The sequence below is a fragment of the Azolla caroliniana genome, unplaced genomic scaffold (genome assembly GCF_043228905.1).
Source record: "Azolla caroliniana isolate FFs.n. ecotype wild unplaced genomic scaffold, voAzoCaro1.0.p SCAF_17, whole genome shotgun sequence".
Lineage (NCBI taxonomy): Eukaryota > Viridiplantae > Streptophyta > Polypodiopsida > Salviniales > Salviniaceae > Azolla > Azolla caroliniana.
In genome coordinates, this window is record NW_028230452.1 from 4,555,432 (window position 1) to 4,569,003 (window position 13,572).

The 13,572-nt window shown below is 38.7% G+C and overlaps 2 protein-coding genes across 2 annotated transcripts; one reads left to right on the top strand and one right to left on the bottom strand.

The window, feature by feature from the left end:
* Positions 1 to 408: 408 nt before the first annotated feature.
* On the bottom strand, positions 409 to 8,442 carry LOC147852922 (uncharacterized). The gene is made up of 5 exons (XM_087332934.1): positions 8,303 to 8,442; positions 7,063 to 7,256; positions 6,129 to 6,528; positions 1,525 to 1,602; positions 409 to 878 (listed from the first exon to the last, which is right to left on the bottom strand). Exons 1-4 carry the CDS (start codon positions 8,399 to 8,401, stop codon positions 1,537 to 1,539), a joined length of 759 nt encoding a protein of 252 aa, XP_087189060.1. The 5' UTR covers positions 8,402 to 8,442; the 3' UTR covers positions 409 to 878; positions 1,525 to 1,536.
* A 1,464-nt stretch (positions 8,443 to 9,906) lies between these two features.
* LOC147852923 (F-box/kelch-repeat protein At5g15710-like) lies at positions 9,907 to 12,147 on the top strand. Its single transcript, XM_087332933.1, has 2 exons — positions 9,907 to 10,271; positions 10,673 to 12,147. The coding sequence occupies exon 2, from the start codon at positions 10,811 to 10,813 to the stop codon at positions 12,023 to 12,025; it is 1,215 nt and encodes a 404-aa protein (XP_087189059.1). The 5' UTR covers positions 9,907 to 10,271; positions 10,673 to 10,810; the 3' UTR covers positions 12,026 to 12,147.
* The last annotated feature ends 1,425 nt before the right edge of the window (positions 12,148 to 13,572 follow it).

The following is a 13,572-nucleotide window of genomic DNA, read 5'->3' on the forward strand; positions in this document are numbered from 1 at the left end:
GCACAGGAAACCAGCAAATGGAAAAAACAAATGGAGAGCTCAACAAACAACAATCTGAAACAACCTTTAGAAACAACAGGCTCAATATATATATATATATATATATATATCATTAACATTGTTTGAGGGGCAGGGAGGGAAGAAAAGAAATTATTCATCAAGGAAGTAGTATTGAGGTATACAAAGGCCACTTTTGTTCTTTTGAAAGTGTGCTTGTATGGGTAAATGACCTTTTGGAAATTTTCAAATATTCTCAGCTTTTTGGGTGTATACATTTCTGCTTCTTGTATTCAGAAAATTCCCGAAACATCTGGGAGAATAAAACTGGCAAATTTTGTCCCTTTTTGTTTTAGAGGTTAAGCTCAAAAGTTGAAATGACAATCTGAGACAATCAGTACCCATTAACAATGTGGTAAACCAGGAATGGACTTCATTTTATATGTATGAAGAGTGAAGTTATGTGATGTAACAGTGGCATATAGAGGAGACTCTCTTGCATGCATTTTATAACCAGAATACAATAGATTTTAAGGGAATGCTGCTTTTCGATATAAACATTTGTATAAGAGGAAAAAATTAAATCGCTAATGTGTGGAGTATAAACACCTTCCAAGTAACACAAGAATTAAGCTCAGATGCAATTCTTCCACGAAGATATTTCCAATACTTCCATTCCTGCATTTTGGACTATTCGTGAAGAACACAATTAAGCTTAGATGCAAAGCTCCATACTGATACTCGTATCACCCCATGAAGAGATGGCCTATGCTTCACTTCTTGCTCCTGTCCTTGCAACAATCCGCTATATATATGCCCATCTGTATGTGCCTGATAAACAATTCAGCAGGCATTTGAATGGAGAAAACTCCCAGAAAGTCCTGAAAACATAAAGTACCAACTGAGTATGGCATTTCATACAAGCTTGAAATATCAGACTTTTGCAATGTGTTTGGTTATGTGACTATAAATTGACAAAAAATATATATTTTCACTAACACGATTGTGAATTTTGTGATTAAAATGGTTCATAAAGCTTTAGGAGGTAGATTCATTTACACATAAACCAGGACCAAACATAACCTTAGATCATTCTCTTCTGGAAAACCTTATTGCGACTAGCCTTGATCCATGCAGTCTTGAGTTTCAGCTAGATTATCCATATGAAACCTGTGGTTATCCATCAATCTTGTTTCTTGTTCAACCTCTTAATCCATGCGCGACAGATAGTGCACTTAGTTGTTTATACAATTCTTTAGATCATCTTGGCTTAATAAGTAAAATTCTGAGATATTGTGTTAGTTTGCCAAATACAAGCTTTGCTTTGAGGCTATGGATATCCATAAGATACGATCTTTAACAGTTTTGTGAAGTGACCACATAATTGGTTTGTCACACCACATTATTCTGTTACGTTACAAGACCTTAGTGAAGCTAGGCATATCCATAAGATGCATCCTTTATCAGATTTGAAAATTACACAAATATTCTCGCTTAAAAGAAACCAAGTTTCAACATTGCACTTACCACCTAAAGTTCTCATGTGACTTCATCACAAAGACAATTACAATCTGGACTGGACCCTTTCTCCATTGCTCCATCCATCTAAAAGAATAACATATGAAAATCAAGTTTCCGCATAGATTAGTATCACAAATCAGCTTTCATAAACAATAAACACTAGCTTCACCTACACATCGATTGGTTCTGCACTAATAACATCTTTTCATATTACTACCTATAAGCTTCCATAAGTAATCACACACTACCTTTAGACATATGATGATTGGTCAGGCACCAAGACTTCTGAACTCTCGCATAAATAGCAAATGAAATAAGCCTCACCATTGCAGTGGTTTATATATTTTGCAGAAATTGTCAACTTGGTTGGTTTTACTCTCATAAGAATAAGAGAGATAAAGTCAAAGAGGACCAGAAGAAAAGGAAGATGACTAGTTTTAGCTATATGATGATTGATCAGGCACCAAGACTTCTGAACTCTTGCATAAATATTTAGCAAATGAAATACACCTCATCATTGCAGTGGTTTATTATATACTTTCCAGAAATTGTCAACTTGCTTGGTTTTACTCTTATAATAATAAGACAAATAACGTTAAAGAGGACCAGAAGAAAAGGAAGAAGAATAAAGCCAATGCAAAGAACAATGCAATGCAGTTTCAGGAATTTTTTCTTTAGTGATCAGTCCAAGGTTGAGTTTCTTTTACATGCATGATATAATAGGAAATTAAGAGAAAATGCAAGAAACATCTAGGAGACTAGAGGGGCATTTCCAAAGAGCAAGTCTAAATTTTGAATCAGATTTTTGGTGAATGAGGAAACTATTTCCCAGATATTGGCATGTTCTTTGCTTGCCTGCAATCTTGTCTGTAGCTACTCTCTCTTCACTGATACCTTCCTCTCGTGCATATTTGGATGTTTGTTATTGCAATAAAAAGTTTAAAGCCCATCTGTGTCAAAAGTGCTTGAGATAATTATATTAAAGGTATGGTCATATGAAATGCCAAGAAAGTTTCATTGAAAATATGTTTAATTTAACTTCGGTGGTCGTCCGGCACTCCTTCATGGCTGCGATGGCCTCAATCTTTGCCGGAGACGGTTTCCGGCCGTATGGTCCGCACAAGTGACCGACCACCAGGATCTCTAACTATCCGAATGCCGATTTCTCTCCAGAGAAGGTGAGCCGTGCACCTTCGATCTCTGCAATATCTTCTCGCAGTCAGAGATGTGGTCCAACACGAACTTCCGACATCCATCCCCTCCGACCGACTCGTCCTTCACGTCCTCCGGACATCCATTTATCAGAATGTCATCCAGGAATGGCATGGTGATGTCCGGGATGCAATCCCTCAGCACTTTGTTCATAGCATTCACCATGTGCCCCACCGAATTGGTACCTCCTTGCGGCAAGGTACACATCCAAACTAAGCCGAGAGGGGTCCGCATCGTCATGATTACCCTGCTTTCTACGGCTAGTTGGAATTGGCCGTACCTAGAATACAAGTCGCCGACCGAGTAGATCGACCTTCCGGTGAAGGCCTCTACGAACTCGCCAATGGTCAGCCCGACCCCTGCATTTCGAATGGTCACTTTGTTGACCGATTGCAGGTCTTGAATCAAGCACAATGTGTTGTTCTTCTTCGGCACCGTGAACCACCGATTTGAGTAAGGGGCGCTCAACGGCTCGAGGATCCCCATATCCATTTTCTCCTTGAGTAGCTCCATCAGCTTCGGGATGTGAGATCTCGGCACCGGAATCGGTTTGAGGTTCCATAGTACATGCAGTACCGTGAAGATCACCATCAGTTCCACGATCGTTAGGTCGACGCACCCGATCTCTCCCAGCGAGAATGCAAAGGGCTTCCCGTGCCTTTCGAGCATCCTCCGAAACTGGTCCTCCTCCGCTGGCAGTAAGAAGCCACCCCCCCGATTTGCAACTTCCACAGTGTCTCATCGGTGAACTGGTACCCTATGCCAGTCAGATCTCGTAAACTCGGGTCGGTCGTGACCCCTCTCATGTGTTCCTAGTTGTCCTCCAGTAAGGGTGTTGCGACTGGCCTCACCTTCCGGTCCACATTCTTGTACTTAGTACCCACCCGAGCGGTCCGGTCCGCCTCGATCATCTGTCCGAACTCCGCAATGACCTTGTACATTTCGACCAAATTGACCAGAATCGTCCGGTCTTCACTTAGATCTCTTGAGACCACCTTCTCGATCTCCCCGATGGTGTCGTCAAATGAGACCGCCTCCACGGCGCCACTGATCTCGTGCTCGGGGCCGAAGGCTCTGCATGCCTTCAAGCGCCTTTCGACCTACCTTTTCTCCTGGCCACCGATGCCAGTTATGGTACAACCTCCATTTTCAGAGGGACAAAATTTCATATGACCATACCTTTAAACATATTTTCAATTAAACTCTCTTGACATTTCATATGACCATGCAGGAGGACGACTCCTGCATGAAGAAATGCTGATCAATTTCCTCCCCAACCTTCACCCTCCCATTCGGGCACGCCCCATGAAGTTCTTCCGTGGCACAGGTCGCCGCTCATATCTTCCATCCATGCTTTGTGTTGACCAACCACCTACCCTTCTCGTAAAATTCCATTGACATCAGGTTGATCTCCGATCTGTGGTCAATTAGCGCCACCACCAGCTCGTGCACATCACCGATCTGGACCGGTGTCTCTGTTGTCGCCCTCGCCCAGTGCGGCTTCGTGTAGTGGCTGCCGACATAAATTACGCATGCATCTTATCAATATCTTAAATGGCCAACAACCTAGCATACAAGACAAAAGCCCCTGGAGAAAGCATTTTTATTAATAGAAACAGCATCGGCTATTTTGGTTCACGTAGCCCAAAGAATAGATGTACCACCAAAGCAACTAGCTAATACGAGTCCAGATATGGACTGATGGGAGGGATTAGCTAAACTGGTGAAATATGACATCTAACAGGAAAATCAAGAATTTCACTTCAAATTCTGGACTTGCTGTTTAAGGAGTTTCATGATCAGTATTCAAAACAAAAGATGAAGCAGTAGAATGTGGGGAACCGCGGTTGGATGATACAAAAACCTACCTGCTGTTAAACTTTAACAAGAAAAAAAGGAGTCATCATTTTGATCAGGGCCTCTACCAACTGAAAATCCACCTCACAAGTAGTGACAAATGGGTAACGTCAAGAAAAAGGTACATGTGCATGATTGTGGTGCTTTCTAAATTCAAGCACCATTTCCTTCAACTTTTGAAACATGACCAAAGACTACAAGGGATGAACCTTGGAGCCTCCACCATATATAAAGAGACAATAGTACGTGTGTTTGCGGCATCTTGTTTAAACCCCTTATACCTATGCTTTTTAGTATTTTGGAGACCCTTTTATAAAAATCAATTAACAAAAAATACCCCTTAATACCAATATTTTTTATAACAATTCATTTTAAATTCTCTTCTATGGATTTTGCCATCATACATGATTGACATATCGTATAACCCACGAACACAAGAATACATAGTTGAAAAATCCTTGACTGTGACACCTTCAATTGTTGCACACATGAATCAGGCTACCAGAGCAACTAGCTAATACGAGTCCAGATATGGACTGATGGGAGGGATTAGCTAAACTGGTGAAATATGACATCTAACAGGAAAATCAAGAATTTCACTTCAAATTCTGGACTTGCTGTTTAAGGAGTTTCATGATCAGCATTCAAAACAAAAGATGAAGCAGTAGAATGTGGGGAACCGCGGTGGATGATACAGAAACCTACCTGCTGTTAAACTTGAACAAGAAAAAAAGGAGTCCTCATTTTGATCAGGGCCTCTACCAATTGAAAATCCACCTCATGCGTAGTGATAAATGGGTAACGTCAAGAAAAAGGTACATGTGCATGACAGTGGTGCTTTCTAAATTCAAGCACCATTTCCTTCAACTTTTGAAGCATGACCAAAGACTACAGGGGATAAACCTTGGAGCCTCCACCATATATAAAGAGACAATAGTACGTGTGTTTACGGCATTTTGTTTAAACCCCTTATACCTATGCTTTTTAGTATTTTAGAGACCCTTTTATAAAAATCAATTAATAAAAAACACCCCTTAATACCAATATTTTTTATAGCAATTCATTTTAAATTCTCTTCTATGGATTTTGACCTTCAAACATGATTGACATCGTATAACCCACGAACAGAAGAATACATAGTTGAAAATTCCTTGACTGTGACATCTTCAATTGTTGCACACATGAATCAGGCTAAACTATGACATTGTCAAATGAGAAACTACAAATCAAGCCATTATATCAATCACCATGGCATGGCTAACCACAAAGCTTCTGTATGGTGGATTCTGATATGGCACCAGATAGGTTATCTCACTGATCAATAGATCCAATCAGACTCTGAAGTAAAGGTAGATCCATACATCACATGATTTAAAGTTCCTATCAATCCCAAACAACAAACATTGCAATAAACAGGCACTTCTGTTTTTGAAGCATAAATAACTAAAATTGCATTGACAGCTCTTCTGGAGACACTTCCTTATCAATTGACACTTTGTACAAAAATATTGTGATAAATAACATCCTTGCAAAATACTAACCTCTTTAGAAGAATGAATTTCATCGTGAACATAAAAAAGAGAAGAGTAATAGGTTGGGTTGTATATGGATCCACCCAAAACTTCATCACTAAGTGAAGATTGGCGAGCTTGACGCAAGTTTGAAGGACTGAAATTCCCAAATGAACCTCGTGAGTTCGAAGGACTGAAATTTCCAGATGACCATCGCAAGTTTGATGGACTAAAATTTCCAAATGACCATGCTCGAGCCTCAACATCAACAGGTTGATATATGTCCCCTTGATCTATACCCAATCTATACATTTTAAGCCATATGAAAGAAGAAACGAATCGAGCAATGAAACCAGTTATTTGCATTGAAAGGGTCAGCTGAAGAGAGAAGATTGTAAGCTTTCCTAGGTCTGCATCGAGTTGAATTTTTCTGATATATGCAAAACAAACATTCCCTCAGAATTGACTCAGCAAAATAAGTTTCGCAAACAATACCAAATAAATGCTACATTAGAAAAAATCAGATAATCCTCCATCTAGTCCATCCATCGATAGAGACACCTAAAATCTTTTGTATCCTCTTTTTATATGATATGGAAAGGAATTGTGTTAATGACTCTTTAATGAACCTAGATGCTACATCCACCAACAAATATAATCACCTTTTTCGTTTATATCAGCCTCTAACTAAAAGAAACATATAGATCATCGTGCAAAAAAAATCATCTGAATTCACTCAATGGGAGGTCCCTTTATCTCTACCGAAGGCCCAAGTAATAAATGCTGTAATATGTATCTACTGGATTCCACTCCTTGGTAAAAAATATGATCATTTGCAATATGAAATGCATAGCATATTCAATTACTATGTAATTCTTCTGAATAGAAAACAGAATTATCCTAGCATTAAATGCATGATGTGTGATAGTATGCTAATGGTCATGTGTGGAACGATAAATTATACCGTATCTCAACTGAAAAAAGGATAAACCACGCAATGTCTAGTAGAAGTGCACAAACAAGCAAAACTCCATAGCTCCGACCTAGCACTTGGCTCCCACTCTCTATCGCAACAAGGGCAAAAAGTGATATTGCCAAGTTAGCCACTAAGGCTCCTGTGTAGGACACTCCCAATGATCCGATTAAGGAGCATCCAACCTTTTTTTACATAAAGAAGCAAAGTATTAATAGCTTGCAATTAGAAAGTGATTTGGAAACTGGAAAGATAGTAAACGGCGCATTGGTATATACGAAAAAACTGAGCAAAAAAATATATTTTTAAAATATTTGATCTCCTGGCAGTTCTGGACAAATGCTGCACTAGACAAACTCTCCTAACAGTTTTTCATCTAATTTATAAACGGAGAAAGATGGCAAATTGGAAAATAAATGATGGATCAAATAAGTCAAGGCATGGAGAAAGTGATGAAAATATTAGATGTTTCAATAAACTTCTTCGACAGACCAGATTTACACAATGTACATGCATGTTGTGTGAGTGAGAAACATACAGAGAAAATTTAGAAAATCAAAAACATAGGGAGCATAACAAAATTTAGAAAATCAGAATTGCAACAGATTGCAAGTAGAAGAAAATTACAATGGAGAAATGTGACAAATAAAAAACAATGTGAAAAGAACGTTGCAATACATTTCTATAACAAAACGGATTCTTTATGAATAGATTTAGACCATGTAAATTAGTGTAAAATCTGTGCATGTATCAGTGAGAGGAAGAAAACAAGGAAGCAAATTTTTCAAGCATGCAACAACGAAAACAAACTTCATCAGTCACCTTGGACACTGAGTGATTTCTTTAAAAAAAAAAAGATTTACGATGTATATGATAACTGGAAGAAGGAGAAAAGAGAGACGAGAGAGGAAAAGATTTACAGTTTTTTCACAACATTTTTCAGACAAAAAAGATTTCTATTATATTGAAAACCTTGGCCTGAGAGACTAGATAAAAAAGAATGCCAAAAAGAAAGAGAGGGATCATACAAGAAAGTAGATAACCAGAATTACAAAGCATTTGGGGGAGAAATGATGCACGGAAGAAGAAGAAGAAGAAATCATGTTTGAAGAACGTAGTTTCAACACCAATTCATGAGAGAAAGGGGGGAGGATCGAAGCGATTTACATTACATTTAGTACAAGCTTTGCACATGCAGCAGTGAGAGGCAAAGATCGGAGAGAGAATGCACCTGGAAGTAGAGAAGCAGAAGCGCGAGGCGTTGGAGGTTGTCGTAGGCTTGAAACCACGACCAGATTTGGACGGTGGCAGCGAGGAGGAAGCGAAGCATGGCGATGGCGATGGCGATGGCGATGGCTCCCCGCCCGCCACAGATCCAAGTACAAAGGAAGCACCACACACACACACAGAAACAGTAGAGAGAGAGAGAGAGAGAGAGAGAGAGAGAGAGAGAGAGTCTATCGGAGGAGTCCGCTTTACGTTTTCTTTTTGAGTTGGATCGAATATGTATGTATATGATTTTTAGCTTCTTTTTCTAGATACATGATAAGTGAAGGGCTACTCTCTCTCTCTCTCTCTCCCCACCTAATCATGTGATTAAATGCCATAAGCACGTGACTTGAAGGATTAGACGGGCTGCTAATCGCGTGATTAAAATGGATTCCATAAGCCCCTCACTTGAAGGATTAGATGGGCTTCTAATCACGTGATTAAAATGGATTCCATAAGCCCCCTCACTTGAAGGATTAGATGGGTTGCTAATCACGTGATTAAAATGGATTCCATAAGCCCCCTCACTTGAAGGATTAGACGGGTGTTTCGGAGGCTTGATAAAATGAATGATTAAGCCTCTGCACGCCCATCCGTCCGGACGAAAATGCTCTTGTGCCTTTCGAATTGGCCAACTAGCGACTAAACCTCTCTAATTCTCGAAAAGTGCCTTTTCTACTCATCATGATTCATCTTCGTGACTTGCGTGTGTGAAAATTTTCCAATTTCGCAATATATGGTGATATGATCGATATAGCTTTGTCCAATTTGTGACTATTCCAAAGAAGACATGGAAGGCATTGGGTATGCATTGACTATCGGAACCTCAATGTTGCTATAATACTCGACTCTTTCCCACTCCCCTTCATCGACTTCACTTGACTCTCTCTCTCTCTCTCTCTCTCTAAGGAATCATTTCCCTCCACTTTGGAGTTTATACTCTCGAATTGTGAAAGGGACATTGACGTGATATTATTATATCAAGAATAGTTGTAGAGGTGAAACTATAAACCTGTTGTAGTTGTTCCTCCCCTAAAGCTAAAGCATACGAGCCTCTTTCTCTATGAATAATTGTTTCCTTAATTGCTATTGTAAGCCTAAATTTGTTGTGATCGTTTTAAGCTTATGATTATCTTTACCCTATTGGACGAATGGAAGCTGGTATAAATTCTTATCGTTCATACATATTTCAAAGCCAGGTTTTGTAGGATATCCAAATGGTATCCTTCCTTTGGATCTTATGTCTACATATAGTTCAGTCCTAATTTCATGACAAAACATTAAACTGGTCTATCTTTTTCATATTTCGCATCTGGCATTCCATGCGCCTCTTGTATCTTCACTTCTTCTGATTAAAACCTTCCTCGTGACCAATTTTATTCCTACATTTTAAAATCATAGCAACAAAGACCCCGTTACGTGTCGATCCATTTTCCTTCATTGGGCCTTATAAGTTATGGCCTCATGTGAGGTGTTCACACCTTAAAGTGTGGCCAGAAATTATTCCTTTTGCTTCTCTTTTCTTTGTCTGAAACAGAACCAAAAAGAGAAGAAGAAAAAGAAGAGGAAGAAGAAGAAGAAGAAGAAGAAGGGAAAGAACAGAGGATTGGAAAGGGTGCAATTTCTCTCCGTTCTCCTTCCCCTTCCATCGCCATTCTTACAGAGAACCCACATCTCGGTCCCTGCGGACAAAAAGCCTCTCTTTCTGTACGACGAAGAGGTCACGTCGATCCCTTCTGTGAAACCCCTCCCCTACCAATCGATCAGATTCGCGAAGGGAATTACTTGCCCTGCTTCTGCCTCACTTGATTGTTCTTTCTGTACGACGAAGAGGTCACGTCGATCCCTTCTGTGAAACCCCTCCCCTACCAATCGATCAGATTCGCGATGGGAATTACTTGCCCTGCTTCTGCCTCACTTGATTGTAACAGGTAAATGATTCAATTTTCTAAGGTTTCCGTGCAACAAAATATCCATAGAATGTTCCTATGGTAAAAAGAAAACGCTCTTGAGGCATGGTTTGTTTTATGCATAATCTAGATAAAAGGTTTCTTTGGACCATCTAGGTGAACCTTTTCAAATAGATCTATGAATAAAAAGAAGCATTCAAGTCATAGTTGATTAGGGAGCTAAAAAGAAAACCGTAGTAAAGGGGAAAACAGGTCTTCTTTCGTTTGCCATTTGTTTAGAATTAATTTAAGGATTTTAATCCAACCACGTTGTATGATTCTTTAACCAAAATGTGTAGGATTGATAAAATGCGGATTGGTTTTTATTAATATAAATCTGTTTTAAAGCCTTTAACCCAATCAAAAATGTATGTCTTCTTCAGAGAAGCTCAAATCTCCTGGTCCAAAAAGAGTTAATTTATAATAGTAGCGTCAACAAAATTATCAAAAGAAAAATACAGTTTTATATAGATTTGCCATTGATCTAAATCTGTGCTAAAGATTTTAACTCAAAGGCAAAAATGGATGTTTCGTTCACACGAGTTGAAGCCTCTACTTCCAAAAGGAGTAATACTTGTAGTATTAGTAGTAGTAGTAACAGTATCACTGCGACCTATAATTGGGAGAAGCTCCCACATGAGCTTACTGAGAAGGTGTTTTCGCACTTGTCTGTTCTGGCGATTTCGGAAAGCCGATGCGTATGCAAGAAGTGGCATCGGATCCTCTCATCCCCGACATTCCTCAAGCTTTGGGCAAGATCAAGAAAGACGATAATATCACATCGAGAAGAAGAGTCATGGTTCTTAGTATACAAAAACTGTCATGGTGTTGCATCATTTAGCCCAAGCTCAAGCAAGTGGAGGAGTATTCCATTGTTTGCCAGGTGCTGCCTAGATCCAAAAAATGTCAACTTGGTTGCGTCATCGGGTGGGTTGCTTTGCTTTCGTACTCGAAATACTGAACAAACTAACCTTGTTATATGCAATCCGGTGACAAATCAAACCAAGACCTTACCTAGTATGCTTCAAATTCGGTATATTGACATCGTTGGGATGGTCTTCCATAGGTCCTCCAACACATATCAGATTCTTGTGACTGGAGCCATTGAATCAGTTGCACCTTATAGCATAACAGAGGTCTACGATTCTGCAACTGGATGTTGGGATCACCATTGTAGCTCAGAACAAGAATTCTTGCAGTTCTGGTGTGAGGTACATGCCATATGGTGCAATGGATCGTTTTATTGTCTAACTATGCCTATATCATCCACCAGGGGGTTCCGTATATTGGTCCACGACATGGTTCAGAGGAAATGGTGTGATCTTGGTGTTGAGATGCCCTCGAAGGATCTACGGTGCCCATCTCTACTTTCTTGCCTTGGTAAACTTCTCTTAGCTGGGAAGATTGTGGTCAATAGGTCAATGAAGAATGTGTGCATTTGGGAGCTTGATTTGTGTACCCGTAAGTGGAAAGAGATTGCATCAATGCCGAGTTTGCTTATTCGTAGCATCAATGTGCCACATTTCCTTGGTATGCGGTGTTATTCGAATTCAAATTTGGTTTGTTTCAGTGGACATCGAAGCTGGCAATCTGTAATCTATGACTTGTCGAGGAAAACATGGCAATGGATGCCAGAAAATAAGGTATTTAGGGGAAGTAAGACACCTAATGATGTTCGTGATCGCAATAATCTCATAGGAATTTCCTTTGAACCTGACCTGGTAGCAAATGTGTGATATTTCAATATGCTTACGTGGTTTGCCCTTTTGTATATGTTTTATTCTTAGGGCTGCATAATTAAGATAATCAAGTTCCTCATTATAGTGTGGGTAAGCACACCCCATATATTTATTTGGCATTTCAAATCTGTTTTTATTTCTTACATGTACTAACTTCATTCAACTGTTGTATTATGTGGAGTGTTACTGAAGTCATCTTGCAAATCGTTTTGGAGAAAACTTAAATGAGCTATTTAAATTGATCGATTGAAATACGAACTAGCTAACAGAAAATTCAAATTATCAACACACAAATTACCTATTTAAGGAATGCAACTAAAATTATTTAAATTTCAATGTATTACTTTACCAATCTCAGATATTATTATTAGGTGAGTTACGTATATATATATGTATATATATATTTAATTTATATGTATGTTCTCCTTAAAACTGAGCTATATTTAAATTATTCTTCATACCACAATTAAACAACATAAACAATGCATATCAGAGCATCATTTTATTAGTATGCAAAATGAATTTATGAGGCTTGGAATTAGAGATGCAATAGAAATCTTGATCATGAAATAAAATTATGATTCTTGAATAAACATTGTTGGAGGCAATTTCAATGAAAAAATGCAAATATAATACGTATATTGATATTGAGGAGACAAAATCCTTGTGATGTTTTGTAAGAATAGCACAAAACTGTATTAGAATTAGATGTTGAGCATTTTGTCAAAGACATGCTGACCGTTGGATAACACAAAAAAAAAGTTACAATTATGGTTTGATTAATTTGTCACAAGCCACCATTATTACCTAAAATCATAAAAATATTCCAATATTTGAGAACATTTTCTATTTACACAAGCTTCAAAAAGGTTACACATGACAATCTCCAAGTATCCCTAAAGTGATTAATTTTATATACAGTAATCTGTTTATGGTTGGGGGCTAGATGCTTGGCTCCACCCCCCTCCCAAGGGGTTGAGCGTGAGGGAGAGAAAGAACACAATTTTGAGAGGAACTTCTTCTATTATCATTCATTCAAGCCCCACGTGGGGTTATATAAGTACATGAAGGTTTACATTCACACACAACTTACATACACTCTTCCATATTTGCACACATGGACACAAATGTGCATGTGTTTGTACACATACTCACTCACTCTTGTGCACACTTGCACATACACTTACAACAAGGCTTTTCACATAAAGACTTTCACTTATCTATCCACATACCATCACACTTACGCAGTCACCCACATACATTCCTAGGGATAACATAATCCAACTACCCCTAACTTGTGTTTGAGATGATTAACAATCTTTTCGCAACAAGTCACAAGCTTCAACGATCAACCATGACAGATATATAATATACAAAATCAACCATCCCTAACCTAGGTTGAGATGATCGATTGTAGCAGGAATGGAAGATTTGGATGATCATGCCCATCGTATAGAACTTTCAGGAATATTTGAAGAGTTTAGATGATCTATCATGCCAGTTAATTAATATTCAAAATGAGCAAAATGCTTAGATGTCTATTA